Below are 16,078 nucleotides of genomic sequence, written 5' to 3'. Positions count from 1 at the left end.
GTCTGTGTGTGTGTGTGTGTATGAACTATTTATATATTAATAGACTGTTTGGCCCAATATACGTTCAGGAAACAAACAAAAAGTCATCTAAACAGAGCTCATATTAAAAGCTTCTTAAACATTTTTGCTTGTATTTTGCAGATCAGTGTTTCTCATCATTCTCTTGATAAAAGTGATTATTTGGACGAGGGAAACAGTCTTATTCCAGTCAGAATTTCTGCAGAAGATGTGTGTCAGTCCAGCAATCGCGCTCTGTTTCTTACCTGGCACAGAGTCCGAGGTCAGGGACGGGGTCCCGTCAGAAGGGGCGCTGTCTCCCACCACGTTGGGGTCATGAGGCACTGAAGGGGGAGAGGGGAAAGATGGATGCCTGGAAACCGAGTCCTGCATGAGTTTCTTTGGGACTAAAAAGAGACACATAATTCAATAATTCACCAAATATTATACTTCTTCTTGAATTACCTTTCTACTCCCTCACACATGCACGCTCACAATGCATTAGAGACGATTACGAGTCATCCAACATACACACTGAAAAACAAGACTGCCTTTGTGCTCTATAAACAGTGAAACAAAAGGAAAATATATTGTGGCAATGATCAGGATCCAAGCAGACTGGAAGAAAGGAGAAAATGACCACAAACTGCCATATTTGAAAGATAAGATCACTTCGATACTGTGGATACTAGTAAATATAAACTTCTCTAAATCACATTTGCGTATGATTGTTTAAGTTATGGTGATTTTATCATTGGTATTTGATTATACATGTGTCCTCAGAATGAGTTTTGTGATGTTTTACTCTCAGAAGACACTAATCAATTATCATCATGGCCTTACTGCCAAATGATCTGGCAAAAGGGGAAGTCGTGGCCTAGTGGTTAGAGAGTTTGACTCCTAACCCTAAGTACCACGACTGAGGTGCCCTTGAGCAAGACCCCCAACTGCTCCCCGGGCGGGCCGCGCAGCACGACTGATGGTGGTGGTGTGTTTACTGCTGTGTGTGTGCCTTGGATGGGTTAAACACATTTGATAACTTCTCCTTAGTAGTGAATCTAGAAACATGACAAAAATAGTAAATAACTCACTAAAAAAATAATAAAAAATAAAAAAGAAACACCCAACCAACAAGTAGTTTTAAAAATAAAATGGAAACATTCCACCAAGTAGTAAATAATTCATGAAAGAAATAATAATAAAAGTGGTAAAATAAAATAATAATATTAACAATATTATACACTACAGTTCAAAAGTTTGAGGTTTGCTTTTCATGTATTTTTTTTATATAAGATGTCTCTTCTGCTCACCAAGGCTGCATTTATTAGCAATATTGTGAAATATTAAAATAACTATTAAAATAACTTTAACTTTATTCAAATTAAATATTATATATAATTCTAATATGATTTGCTGCTCAAGAAACATTTCTGATTATACATGATTATTATCAATATTGAAAACAGTTGTGCTTTGTTTAAAAAGAGAAATCTTTTCTAACATTATAAATCTGTCACTTTTGATCATTTTAATGTATCCTTGCTGAATATCCATTTCTTTCTTACTGACCTCTTTTGAATGGTAGTGTAGATTCTATATTATATATGTCACTTACATTATTATGTATAACATATATTATATACATTTTATAAGACAATATAGTTAAATAATTAACATTAAATCATATAAATTAAATTATATTAATTTTTTGCTGCTCAAACCCCTAAACGGTTTTCCAGTGGCCCCTCAACAATACGCCAGAGGGGTCTGGTTTGCACTCACGCACTCGCGCACTCACACACACACGCACACGCACACGCACACACACACACACACACACACACACACACACACACACACACACACACACACTTACATAGTTCCAGTAACACACAGCATTTGTTTTAAACTCTCTCTGAATAAACATGGCACCAAATTTAGCGAAACAGATTTCGGTTAAACTCTAGAGAGTCTGGAAACAGCCTGAGGACACACACACACACACACACACACACACACTGACATACATCTACTCATGAAAGCTGAAACAGTTACCAGTGCCAGTTACTGACGGCTGGGTTATAAAACACACACACACACAACGCTACTCTGAGGGAGTTAAAGACTGACACAATCACTCTGTGTGTGTGTGTGTGTGTGTGTGTGTGTGATTGTAAGGCCCCTGGAGCAATTACAGCCCACTGATTGGGGGTAATTGGAGTCACATGTGAGCTTATGTATATTTACGTGTGCGTGTGTGTTCTTTTGTCAACCATCCATTTTTAATTTTTTCATTTTCATTTTTCAAAATCCTCAAAAATTGAGAGAATTTAAAAAAGAGAGATTAATACATTTAAAGGAAAATTAATCACAAATACTGAAATATGAGTCAAGAGTTTCAGAAAGAAAAATTAAAATGTGTTTAGATTTGTTACAGATCAAGATCTCATTTCTCATCAGATTCTCTCAAGATCAAATGTAGTTATGCATTCATTTTAATAGCTCTATGTCAAGTATTGACTCATTTGTCTATTTTTAGTTTTTCTAATGAGTTTTAGACACATGTGAGGCAAAGTTGATGCCTAACTGAGATCTCTAAGAGGTTGTTCGCGCAGAATTAATTTTTTTCATTCCAGTACATGATAGGCGGACCAATCAGAAGACCTGTCTGAAAACAGTCACTATTTTTGCAAATCTATTCAGACACAAAAGTTGCACATAAATGACCCGCTTTATGTTTCAAGAGAACCGAGAACAGCACAAGAATCAACATGGAAAAATTCAAACTAAACCATTCCAGACCTCAAAACGTGTGTGTGTGTGTGTGTGTGTGTGTGTGTGTTTTCTCTGGCATAGTACAGCTCTATTATGTGCCGTATGCTGATCCGCGCAGGAAACAGACACACTTAATTCACTGAAGTGTGGCATTCTGGGACAGCTGGAGTCCTTGCTGCTCAAATAAAGACATACTAATATCTACAGCAGTCTCTGTGTGTGTGTGATTCTAATATAAGACATCAATGAACAGAACACCAGCCAAACCACACACACACACTGTAACACACATTCTTCTAAACCACAGAAAGTGAAATTCAATATCAGTGTGCAAACAAAGCACAAATAGTAAAAGTTCATGGAGGAGTGAGTCTCTCAGATGCAATGGAAAAACAGAGTCTAATATTAAAATTCAAGATGAAAATCACCTATTATTGACGGTGGTCAGTGTTTCCTCAAAAGTAAAAATGTCTCTCTATATATACACAAAAAAAAACAAAAAACACAATACAAAACAAAAAAGCATTAAAGAAAAACACATTCCCAATAATCCCCACTGGAAAGGGTTAAAAAACGCAGCAGGTTTTATGAGCTTTTAAAATAATCAGGCATTAACATGACACATTCAGACTCACGTTTCACTGTACTGACCCACATTAGCTTTAGCCACACGCCGTCTGGCAGGAATGCATTCTGGGAATTGCCTGAATTCCAGCCTGATTCCTGTCACAGAACTGGTGCACTACTCCGTATGAAACAGTGATGGAAAACCCTGCTTGAGCGCATGCAAGCACATCTAAATGAACACAAACTATAGACTCCATTCAAGCAAACTAAAAGCTGCTGAGGATTCAACACAAAGACGTGAAGGACATCAAGATGTAAAAAAGATATATAAAATATGTTGCGACACAGAAGTCAAAGTGGACAAAGTGGTCAACAAAGACATGCACCAATCTCATCCCCAAAGTAAACACACTTCAAATCTCTTCAGGCATTTTTAGGGATAACATTAGATAGACATTAGATTAAAACTGTTCTGGAAAATATGGCCTTTATAAATATATTTGTGCTATTTTTCATGACAATTATGTTTAAAATAATCACATCTCATTTCTATCTGTCATGACTTTTATGTATATTGAATTTTCATGTCTTTTATATATAAAAGTATCACATATTTTGTATTTCATCTCATGCTTTTCATTTAAAATAAAACTGATAATTTTGCTCGTTGTTTAGATTTCTAAAACTTTAAAAACATTTTACTCTTGTCCAAGATCCTATGTAAAATGCGAAAAGTCATAAAAATATTACATTTTTAAAACTTTGGAAATCTAAACAGGGAGCAAAATAAACAAACCATTCAATTAAGTAAGAAGCTTGAGATGAAATGTAAAATATGTGATTTTGAGAAGAAAAATCAAGGAAAATATCACACATAATACACTTTACAATAATTATTTATATTAGATAATCATTTAATAAACAATTGGCATATTATTTAGATTTATAACAATTATTTATTTTACATCATTTATATTTTATTATAATTTCTATCTTTTTTTGTGTGTAGTCCCACTCAAGCTGTAATTTTGTCAAAAAATGTGTTAAAATATGATTTCATTGTGTATACTCATGATTCATAAACTGTTAGTTGTAAAATTAGCATCAGCAAGACAAAGGAGTTTAAATGCCATTTCTACCACAAAATGTTATCAAACACAACATAATTTGAGACGTGGTGGAAATTGCATTTGATGGATCAAGAGAAAAATGGCAGAATTTTCCTGTGATGCACATATAGACACTACTGGACATGGTTAGCAGACAAATTCAATAAACTAGTCCTAAAAGTGTCCTTTAAAGGACTTTCTAAAAGTGCACAGGGCCAAACGTGCCCAGAAACACACACACACATATACAGAGAAAATAATACAAAAAAACATGAGAGAGAAAGAGAAGACAAAAGAGAGAGAGAGAGAGATAGTCTTTTCTCTGTATAGATCCACCTGGACAAACACTCAGTCACGTTACAGCATTGTTACTGAACTCAAAGCCTGAAGCATGCACACGCACACTCAAAGCCTGAAGCATGCACACGCACACACACACACACACACAGCGCTGAATCTGTGTTTATGCTGACACAGCGGACAGACCCACACTTACTCAAACACAAGGGCTCGTCCCAAACACACACACACACTCACTCACGGCAGGACAGCAGATCTACATACGCTGAAACTACAGTCACACATTAACTGCAGCAAATCAGACAAAGTTCTGGATGAAAGTCTGAGAGAATCAAACGACTCAAAGCTCCTCAGTCCTGCGTTACTCAGCTTCTTTTTATAATTTCAGCCTCAGATGGGCTCAAATGATGCATACTACACACACACACACACACACACACACACAACATCACAAGAGCTCTCCAAACCAGCGAGTGTCATGTTGATTGGCAAGCTTTACATCTTAGTATAATTAATATGCTATTGCAGTTTTTATTCATATTTTGAATTAGCTTTAATTTTTATATTTTCTTTTCAAATTGTGAAGTTTTAATAATTTTGCCTTTTTTTTGTCTTTTTTTTTTTCGTTTTAGTTTTAATTATTGGACTTCAGCTTAAACTAAATGCATTTTAGAATTCAAAAAAAAAAAAAATTTTATTAAACATTACAACAAACAAAAATATGTGATTAATCAGATTAGATATGTTGCTTTGGCAACTAACTGAAATAAAATAATTCATGACCAGATTAGTCTGCAATGGAAAATAGTCAAAAGTTTGATTGTGTTAAAGCAGTTCCAGGTTAAAACAGCAGAGTTCAGAGGAAACTCCTCCAAGAAGATTTGAACCAGTGTCTTCCGGTCTACAAATAAAACGCATATACAGAATATCTAATAGTAAGGAGTCAGAATTAGTTTTTCAAAGCAGCTTTGTTAATGTTGTAAAAAACATCAATTCTGAAACAAATAAAATTTAGTTATAAAGCAGCTCCAAAAAAGACAATAGTGTCATGATTCAGATCAATTCAGTTCAATATTGATTCAATTCAGTTCAATAATAGTGTCAATGTTGCAAAGGATCATTAACCAGCATACTTCAGTTCAAATTTTGATTAGTTACATCAGTGATATTAAACCCTTAAACTCTACCAAATATGAGCAGAGAAACTAAACCTGATCTGTATATCATCCGGTTCACTTACAGTAACCAGTATACTAGTTATTTCACAGACTGAATGACTGATTGTCTGGTTGGGCCAATTTTAACTTGCTTCAGTGGTTCAAAAATAACCCACCTCTCGAACAAGTCTAAACTGGTTCGGTCTGGTTTATGAATATATAATAAGAGGACTAGTTTATTCCTGTAGTAAATCTTCAGAAAAAAACACACACACACATTATCAACGGATCATAAAAGCCTTAGTTTGGGTGTACTGACTGCAACACAGGCCCTAGTAAAATTAAATAGAAATGAAACACGTGTGAGCTGAAGGTTATAAAAGCGGATTAATCTCATAACACAGACACGGTTCATATCTGTGAGGGAAACACAAACTCAAAGCATCTGTTTACAGTGAGCAGTTTTAATAAGCGCACACCCGCTGCGCTCGCATCTCACATGATTAAAAATAAAGCTGCGAATTCAGTCGCTGTGTTTGGTGAAAACCAGTGCCAAACTCTCACTCTGTCCCGACAAATTAGTGTTAACAGGCACGAGTCTGGCCAATAAATCCACATATGCTGCAAATATTCTCTCTGTGATCTCTAAACAGTGCTGAGAGTCTCATGAACACATACTGTACACACAAATACACACACACATGCTGTGGATATTAATGGATTTGGGGGCCATTTAAAGCTCTGAGGCACAGAGAGAAACTGAGAACAACTGTTATAGATGATCATAATACAAATCTACACAATCATAGACAAACACAGTCAGTATAAGCAGATGGATTTAAGTTTCATACGTGTTTTTAATGTTCACCAAGGCTGCATCAGTAAAAAATAGTATATTTATTACAATTTAAATGAATTGTTTTCTTTTTGAATATATTTTAAAATGTAATTTTTTCCTGTGATCAAAACTGAATTTTCAGCATAATTACTCCAGTTTTCAGTGTCACTTGATCCTTCAGAAATCATTATAATATGCTGATTTGCTGATCAGGAAACATTTATTATCATATATTATTATCAATGTTGAAAACAGTTGTGCTGCTTCATATTTTTGTGGAAACATTTTTTTTTTTTTTTTAGGTTTCTTTGATTAATAGAATGTCTTCAATTATTTCAACTAGAATACATATATTTCTATAAAATTCTCTATATTTGATAAATATATGTATAGATAAAATACATTATAAAATAATGCTCAATAAAAAACAACAAAAAAATACATAAAAATAAATAAAACTTAATGATTAATAAAGCCAAGTAATTAATTAGCTTATTTTAAAACAATAAAAAAACAAATAAATACTAAACAAAATTAACATTACCAAAGCCAAGTAAACATGTGCGTGTGTCATGGCTATAAAGCTGGAACATGTTGCTATGCGGTTGCTAGGATGTTCTGGGTGGTTGCTAGGTAGTTGTTTAACATGAAAGAGTCCGCGATCATCATTCATGTCTATAGAAAGACCAGTTTTAGGCACCAAAATACAGTGGCTCATTATATAAGGTTTGTTCAAATCACCAGCTTCTGTACTGGTGATGCTTTAGTGAACACATCTAATTAAATTATTTGCTCACACACAAACACTCAAACCCTCTCAAACTGTCACATTACAAAGGTAAACCCCTCAGATTGTATAAGAATCAGAAGCACACTTACAAACACATGATGGAAATCTGTTCCTCACGCTATTTTTCCTTTTTCTCTTTCTGTCTGTCCTCCGTCAGGTCTACCTGTGCTCACGTGTGTTCACAGCCACACACAGACGCTCGAGCCGTGAAACAAAACTCCACGACGCTCCTCCAACTCCAAACACACGGCCGAACTCCTCAAGTGTCTCATGTGACCTCCTGCCTTTCTTCCTTCAGCTCGTGTCTCCTGATTCACGGCTTTCTCTCCGGCGAGAGAGCAGCACTGAGCACCTCCGTGAACATGGACACACACACACACACACACACACACACACACACACACACACAGACGGTCGAGAGGGGCTGGAGTTACGCTGGAGGGGGCGTGTTGCTTTAAGTCGGTGTGTGTGAGACAAAGCCAGACAAAAAGCAACAGGAAATGACATTAAAGCTTCATTCAGTGGAGATTGTGGCTTTGGATCTTTGATCTCTCGCTCACTCTGATGTTTCTTTGACTTTAATCCAAAAAGGAAAAACACAGCCAATTTAAGATTAAAGGGACAGTTCACCTAAAAATGAAAAGTCTGCCGTCATTTACTCACCCTTACTGTATGTCATTCCAAACCTGTATGACTTTCTTTTCATCCTTTTAACACAAAATGAGAAAGTTTGAAGAATTGTGCTGGTTGCTCTTTTTAATGCAGTTACAATAAATGGTGACTGAAGCTTCCACAGTTTAAAAAGGACTATAAAACCAGTGTGAAAGTGGTCAATATGATTTGTGCAATATATTTTGCAATATATATAAGTCTTTTGAAATCATATGATAATTTTGTATGAGAAACATACCAAAATGTAGTTTTTTGAAAATCTGGTCTAGCTCATTTTAAAGACTTCATGAGAGAACAGCACTGTAATTGTTAACTAAAACTAAATCTAAAAGAAGCTGAAATGAAATAAAAGAAAAATATTAGATAAAAAAACAGGAAATTGGAACTAAAGCTAAACAGAAATATAAAAAAGTAATAAAAATGGCAAAAGCACAAAAAAAAAATCCTGAAAATTAAAATGAAAACTGAAAATATCAAAAGCTGATTCAAAATATTAAATACTATAATAGTATAGAAATAATACTAAAATGACACTGTGAATATTATATGTAAAAATTACAAAATTTAAAATATAAAAATAAAATATATAAAAAAAGCTCATTCAAAATATTAAATACTATATTACATACAAAATATTAAAAACTAGGCCTATTATATAAATAATGCTAAAATAGCACTATGAATATTAAATGAAAAACTTACAAAAAGTAAATGAAGATTAAAAATGTTGCCTTGGCACCTAACTAATTAAAGCTAAATAAATAAAAAAACTTAAATTAAAATGAAAACTGAAAATATAAAAATAAAAGATATTAAATACTGTAATAGTATGTAAATAATACTAAAATTACACAAATATAAAACATTTGTTTGATGAATTCATCTCACTGAATGATCAGCAGCTCACTGGAGGGGAAGAACGTGTGAAAAACAACTTAAATTTCAGTTTGCTCACTGGAGGGGAAGAACGTGTGAAAAACAACTTAAATTTCAGTTTGTTCATCAGAAGAAAACATTGCATAACTTCTGAAGACTTATATGACTCATACAGTATGGACCACTTTTGAGATGCTTTTGAATCCAATTAATGAAAGAAATACCATACATACAAAAAAAACCTACCTAATTAATCATCTTAACTTTCTTCATTGCACATTCTTCATGACCGGTTTTAAAACATTTAAAAAAAAAAAAGTGAAAAAAAGTGAAGTGACATACAGCCAAGTTTGGTGACCCATACTCAGAATTGGTGCTCTGCATTTAACCCATCCAAAGTGCACACACACAGCAGTAAACACACACACACCATGAACACACACCCGGAGCAGTGGGCAGCCATTCGGTGCCGTTGCCGTCGGGGAGCAGCTGGGGGTTTGGGGCCCTTGACTCGAGGCCACAACCTCAGTCGTGGTATTACCGGCCCGAGACTCAAACCCACAACCTTAGGGTTAGGAGTTAAACTCTCTAACCACTAGGCCACGACTTTCAGACCCAAGAAAAATAATCAGGAGGCCAAAAACCTTCACATGAGAGCCAATCAGTACTGGACTAAAGTTTTCTGGTCTCCTATTGGCTGATCCGATCCGCAGCTATGTAGTTGACCTCTGACCTCAGCCACATCCCAACTGACCCACTGACCGAGCTGTACTTCAGATGTGTGAACATGCCGCCCTCACACTGCCGGTATCCCAGCATGCTGTGCTCTCTATTAAACACTGCAGCACTTTCTCTTCAGCTCCTCCAAGTGTCTTGTAACTTTCAAACTATCAAACACAGAAATTATGGAACTGCTCTGAGCATGTGCAAACAGTGCTGGCACCGTGTGTTTGGATCATACAGCCAATCAAATTCACTGCCTTTTAAGGGCAATGGTATGCCACAATAGACCAAAACACCTCCGCTCGCTCTCTCGGGTCACATGATCCGACTTGTTTTTGTCCATTTCTCCTGAGCTGAATGCTGTCAGTGGTTTTGAAGACATTACTCACAGTCACAAAGATCAAACCACGAATATGAACCTCATAACCTGTAATGCATCACATTTCATCACAATCACCACATTTCTCTGTTTTCCAATATAATATAAAAATCATAAACTTAATAGTATATTTAATAAGTACACTTTAATAACTTAACAAATAAGAAATAAAAATAGTATTTTATAAGATAGTATTTAGATAATATAGTATATTTATCATATATTATATAATATAGTTCATAATAGTGCATAATAGTATATTTATTTTAACTTATATTATTGATATATAATATATATATATATATATATATATATATATATATATATATATATGCTATATATAGATATAGATATTATTTATTAATTTATAAGTAAATACATACAACAAACAATTTTAATATATGAAACAAATAAACAAATAAATAAATATTTATGATATAATAATTTATAGAAAATATTAATTTTGAAATAATTAAAATTTATAATATAATAAAGCCTTGTGTTTTTATTATTTATTTAATGGCTAAAATAACAGAAATACACTAAAAATGGTTTATTCATATATTAATTATTCTAAATAAATATTTTATAAATAAATTTTTAAAGCTTTGACTCCTCAAGGGAGGCTTGGTGTTTTATCAGATTTCTGGGAGAGGAAATAGTTAGTCTGAGTACAAGGAAAGTTTCGGTCGGGCCTAACTGACATTCATTCACCTTGAAAACCTACAAAAAAACCTACATTCATCTGATTTGAAGCATAAACACACGCAAACTCAGACACACAGAAAGCTGAGAAACTTGTTTTTATCTAACTGTAACATTCTAACCGTCGAAAAACTAGATTCCAGGATTATATGTTTGATCAACATGATTAAATCATCACAATGACTCACACATGAACATATGAGTTTGGTTTTACATCTGAAATCCCAGCAGACCAGCAGAGACCGTCCCAGCTGATAGCCGCTCTTAAACAAACACACTCTCTTCTGTCTGTTTTCACAACCAAACCACATCCTAAACACGATAACTCTGATTGCAATAAGACAGAAACACTAGACTTTATAGTCTGTGACATGTATTTGAACAGACAGATAAACTGTTCTGATGTCTGGTCTGGATGTGGGTTTTGGACTGACAGGAACCAGATCAAAAAAAACCTGCAGAATGATCAACACACAACCAGTGGTGCCCCCAGAAAATTTTAATAGGGGTGGCCAGATGAGGCCACAGTAAATCTTGGGGTGGCACATCAAAAAATAAATAAATAAATAAAGGGTTTGCAATATTGACAAAAAAATGATATCTCTGTGTGATTTCTGGATTTATCGATAACGAAAATTAGACAATATTTTGCTGTGTGTGTTATTGTGCTGATATCTTATTTCTAAGTGTGCTGACAGCTGAGGCTTTTTTTTTTTAACCTTTACGCCATTTTTTTCTAAAAGTGTGCACAATCTTTAAGTCAGACACTTGCATTTGGGCTGTTAACAAGCAAAGCAGATGCAAATCAGTATCAACATATTGATCTTTGCAATGCAGAGAAAACAGAAACTGCATCTGAAGTGCCATTTAGATGTTTTTACACACTGTTTAATGGAGCTCTGAGGGACATGAAATACTTTAACCTGGAGTTACAAATTAATAAATAATGTTTGATATTTTAAAACATAAAACATTGAAAACTGATGTTTGAATTGAAATTTAAAAATGAACATGGATACCTGTGAAATTAAAACAGCCAGTAGGTGGCAGCGAGGTCATGTTACTAAGTGAGTCATTGCGATTGAACCGAATATTTAAATCGGTTGATTCATTGCAGGAACAAAACACTATCATGTTGCAGAGACGCAAAAACAGTGGATGTGTTTGTGAATGAAGGAAATAGAGGCGCAAAAAGAGTGAATACTGTTGTCTAAAACAAAATGTTAGGAACTGTTATTGAAAACTGTTGTATGAAATCAATGTCATATTGAGCAGTATTCGGAAGAAAAAACGTCCAGGTTCTTCGTGTGATAGTAAACTATATTAAATGATATATACATTATAATAGATCTAAACTAAAGATTTAAAATAGATCTAAATTTAATAGAACTGCAAATCATCCTAGGGGTGGCCAACACAGGGTTGGCCAGAGTTTATTAACAGGTGTGGCATGGCCACCCCTGGCCACCCCCCACCTAACTCGAAATTAAAAAAAATAGTGAGGATAAAACATCTAACTAAAAATGTTATTATAGATCACTCAATAGTGAGGGTAAGTGATCTGATCAAATCTCTAACTCGAAGTTATAAACTAGAGTTAATATTGAGTTTTTAGCTGGTTTCTGTACATGCATACTAATACCTAACACACACACACACAAGAGAAATCATGAATAGTCCAGCTGTAAAGGTTCAGAATGAGTGATCGCTGCCCTCTAGTGTTTGAACGATGTCTCTAATTGCAGCTCTGTAGACTTATTCATGTGCTTTACAGTAATTATATAAAATCATAATCAGGTTACACAGAACAGGTCAGTTAAGAATCATTTGTATTTTGAGTGATTCTAAGAAAACTGTTACATTTTAATCCAACATTTTACTCTTATTCCTTCAAATATTTTATGTAATAAAAATGTAACACAAGGGCAGATTACAACAAACATTAAAGGCTGTCAGATATTTGTAATATGAGAGAAATTTGACAGAAAACAGGCCAATGATCTCTTTCTGATTCTTTCTGATTATTAAAGACAATATGACACTAAATCATTGAAAATGTCAATACCAATAAATGTAAACTATTAATTCTATTTATTTTATAATATAAATTAATTCATTTATTTATTAATAATTAGCATAAGAGTAAACAATACTTTCAGTGTTTTGTTATTTTAGCCAATAAATAAATAATTAAAAAAAAAAACAATAAAAAAGCTTTATAATTTTATACATTTTAAATATGTTTTGATCTACTTTTAAAATAATTAAATGTATTTATTTAAAGATATGAGTAAACAATACATTGTGTGTTCTGTTATAAAATAAATCAGCAACAAAAAAGCTTTCTTCTTTTTTTATATTTTTGAAAATAAAGAAATAAAAAACTTTAACATTTTAATTTTAATTAATATTTAGATTTGTTTTAAATATATTATCAGATTTATTTATTAACAGTTTAGTTATTAATAAACAATACTTTCAGTGTATTTCTGTTGTTTTAGTCATAAAATAATAAATTAGAAGCAACACATGAAAAGCTTTATTAAATTACAATTTTAAATATTTTTAATATAAATTAAAAAATAATATTTAAACAAAAAATAAATAACATTATTTATGTTTTTATCTATAAATGAATAACATGAGCAAACAATACTTCTATTCATAAAATCATTAAAAGCAACACACAATAAACTTTATTATAATATATACTATATTTACGATTTTGTAATTTATAAAAAATGTATTTTTATATATTTTTTGTAAATTTTATTAATTTCAAATATTTTGTTCTAATGCCAAACCAGTTAAACAAATCAATACTATCTCCATCATTTTATAATAACAACTTTATATTTTACTTTTAATTATGACTGCTCAGACATAGTTTGCAGCAAAAAACAACCCAAAACACAGAGTGAGCCGTTTCTCAGTGTAGTGTAGTTAATAAAGGGAATGAAGGTGTAAGGACGAGTGCTGTAACCCAGGCGATGTGTGGAGGTGTGTAACTCACCGCAGGTGTGGATGACGCTGAGGTATTTGTGGGTGCCGTGGTAACAGGGGTCGCCAAACTCTTGTGTCGAGGCGCGGACCACACAGGAGCGTTTCCCCTGGCAACGTGATGTCATCACCTGCAGAGCCACATCTGACGAGCAGTCTGGAATCATATGACACGTCAGGTGAGAGCTCAGCACACACACACACACACACACACACACACACACACACACACACACACAAACCACAGACTTTTACTGTTTATAAATAAAGCTAATTATAACGACTGACATGACTGATTGTTCCAAACTGGAGCATTTGTCACTTCCTGACACAATTTTACCAGTTATTTTACACTAGTTATTTTCATGTTGCACCACAACAGCTAAAGGCTGTTTACACTGGACACGGCAAAGCGTCTATTACAAACCATGTGTACTTTGTGTCAGTACACTATAAACAGAACAAGGCATCAGTTTACTGTTGGGGATTTGTCGTGTTGTGTCGTAGCGCGCTGCATCCAGTGTAGACAGCATCACTGATTCTAAGGGGCTCTTTTGTTGCGATGAATTGAATAAAAAAAATTACAAGCTGCGATGAATAAAAAAAATTACAAAAGCACATAAAATTGCTAATATATATAATTATATTAACAATATATTATATATAGACATATAATATATATATATATAATACATATACATATACTATATACACTAATAATATATATGACATATATATAGATCTAGATACTATACACACACACACACACACACACACAGTTTTTATTAATAGTTTGAATTAGTTCGTTTTTATTTTCCAATTTCATTATAATTTTTCTAAAAGTAATTTTGTTGTTTTTGTCATTTTATTAGTTTTAATAAAATTAGTCTATATTGTTTTTAATTTTTATTTCCGTTTTAATTTTATTTATTTTAGTACATCACATTAAACCATGTTGTTATCATTAACAAAAACTAAAACTAAGCAAAATCATTCAAATCATCCATTGAATAAAGCTGGGATAAAATTAAATTCTATATTAAATGAAAAACTTAAACATAAAAAAAATTACAAGTGAATAAAATTACTAGCTGAAATAAAACTAAAAATAAACCTGAAATAAACTAAAAATAACAGAAAAATAACAGAAAGAGTGAAAAAATAAACTGAAATGAACAAATTAGAACTATTTAGAAATTATTAAAAAACTAATAAATACGACAAATCACATACATTTTTTAATAAAAAGTATCATTGAATACATTATTATAGTTTTATTAATTATTTTTTCTATTTTCCAATTTAATTTTAATTTTTTATTTGTTTTTTTGTAAATGTGTATATAATTTAAAATTTTTATTTCAGTTTTAGTTATTTTAGTACATCACCTTAAACTAAACTTGGAAACTAGCTGAAATAAAATACATTTTACATTTTAACTATTTCAGTTAAAGTTTGTTTTAGTTGTTTTAGTTTTTAGCTTTAGTAATGAGGTATGAACAAGTGGTACCTTCACAGCTCTGCTTAAATAATGTTCTCCTACAAGGTTCAAACTATCCGAGCGTGTTTTACTTTCACACACAGAGAACAATGAAGCCACACAGATGCACATCAAACAGAGTGAATACACAAGCATGCAGCTTTCTGCAGACAGATGATACGAGATGAGACGTGTGTGTGTGTGTGTGTGTGTACATGTTTGAGCTTGTCGTCCGCCCGTCATTGTGTCTCTAACACTTGATTTTATGGATCTGCAGGTGAAGATGAAACTACAGCCGCCGGTCAAAAAGGCAGACGGCAAAATGATCACATAAGCACACAGCGTGTTCTTTTAAAACATACTTGACTTTCAAAATGCCCTATAATTATATCATTTAGTGAAAGTACTTCAAAGACTAACCATATTTTATCTTTAATATGTTGCTATTTCAGTGCTTCTTTTCTTCTGAATTTGAGAGATTTGTTGCCGCCAGCCTGACAATCTGCAGGTTATTTGTTCTTTAAAAGCATTCACTGTGTCTTGTTCACACAACTTCATTTCCCATTGGACTAATCATGCTTTTATTTTAGGAAATTGCACAAAGTTGGACAATCAGATTAGAGCTGGCAAGATCGAGAATGCTTTCCAGTTCAGTGTGTGTGTAATATAAATCAGAGTGGAAAATATTAATTACAATATCAGTTAGTTTT

General features: G+C 33.1%; 1 protein-coding gene across 2 annotated transcripts in view; it reads right to left on the bottom strand.

Moving 5' to 3' along the window:
* The window catches only part of LOC109068253 (protein eva-1 homolog A-like), a 38,321-nt gene that overhangs the window by 2,687 nt on the left and 19,556 nt on the right, over positions 1-16,078 (bottom strand). The window contains exons 5-6 of one of the 2 annotated variants that reach the window (XM_042778268.1): positions 13,902-14,045; positions 264-404 (exon numbers count right to left, since the gene is read on the bottom strand). In XM_042778268.1, coding sequence (XP_042634202.1) covers positions 264-404; positions 13,902-14,045 — 285 coding nt within the window. Of the gene's footprint in view, positions 1-263; positions 405-7,622; positions 8,325-13,901; positions 14,046-16,078 lie in introns of those variants that run through there. The other variant, XM_042778269.1, reaches the window with a different exon arrangement.

This window comes from Cyprinus carpio, chromosome A20 (assembly GCF_018340385.1).
Source record: "Cyprinus carpio isolate SPL01 chromosome A20, ASM1834038v1, whole genome shotgun sequence".
NCBI classification, from domain to species: Eukaryota; Metazoa; Chordata; class Actinopteri; order Cypriniformes; family Cyprinidae; genus Cyprinus; species Cyprinus carpio.
Note: the sequence above shows the minus strand (reverse complement) of the source record. Positions and strands in the feature narration are given on the sequence as shown.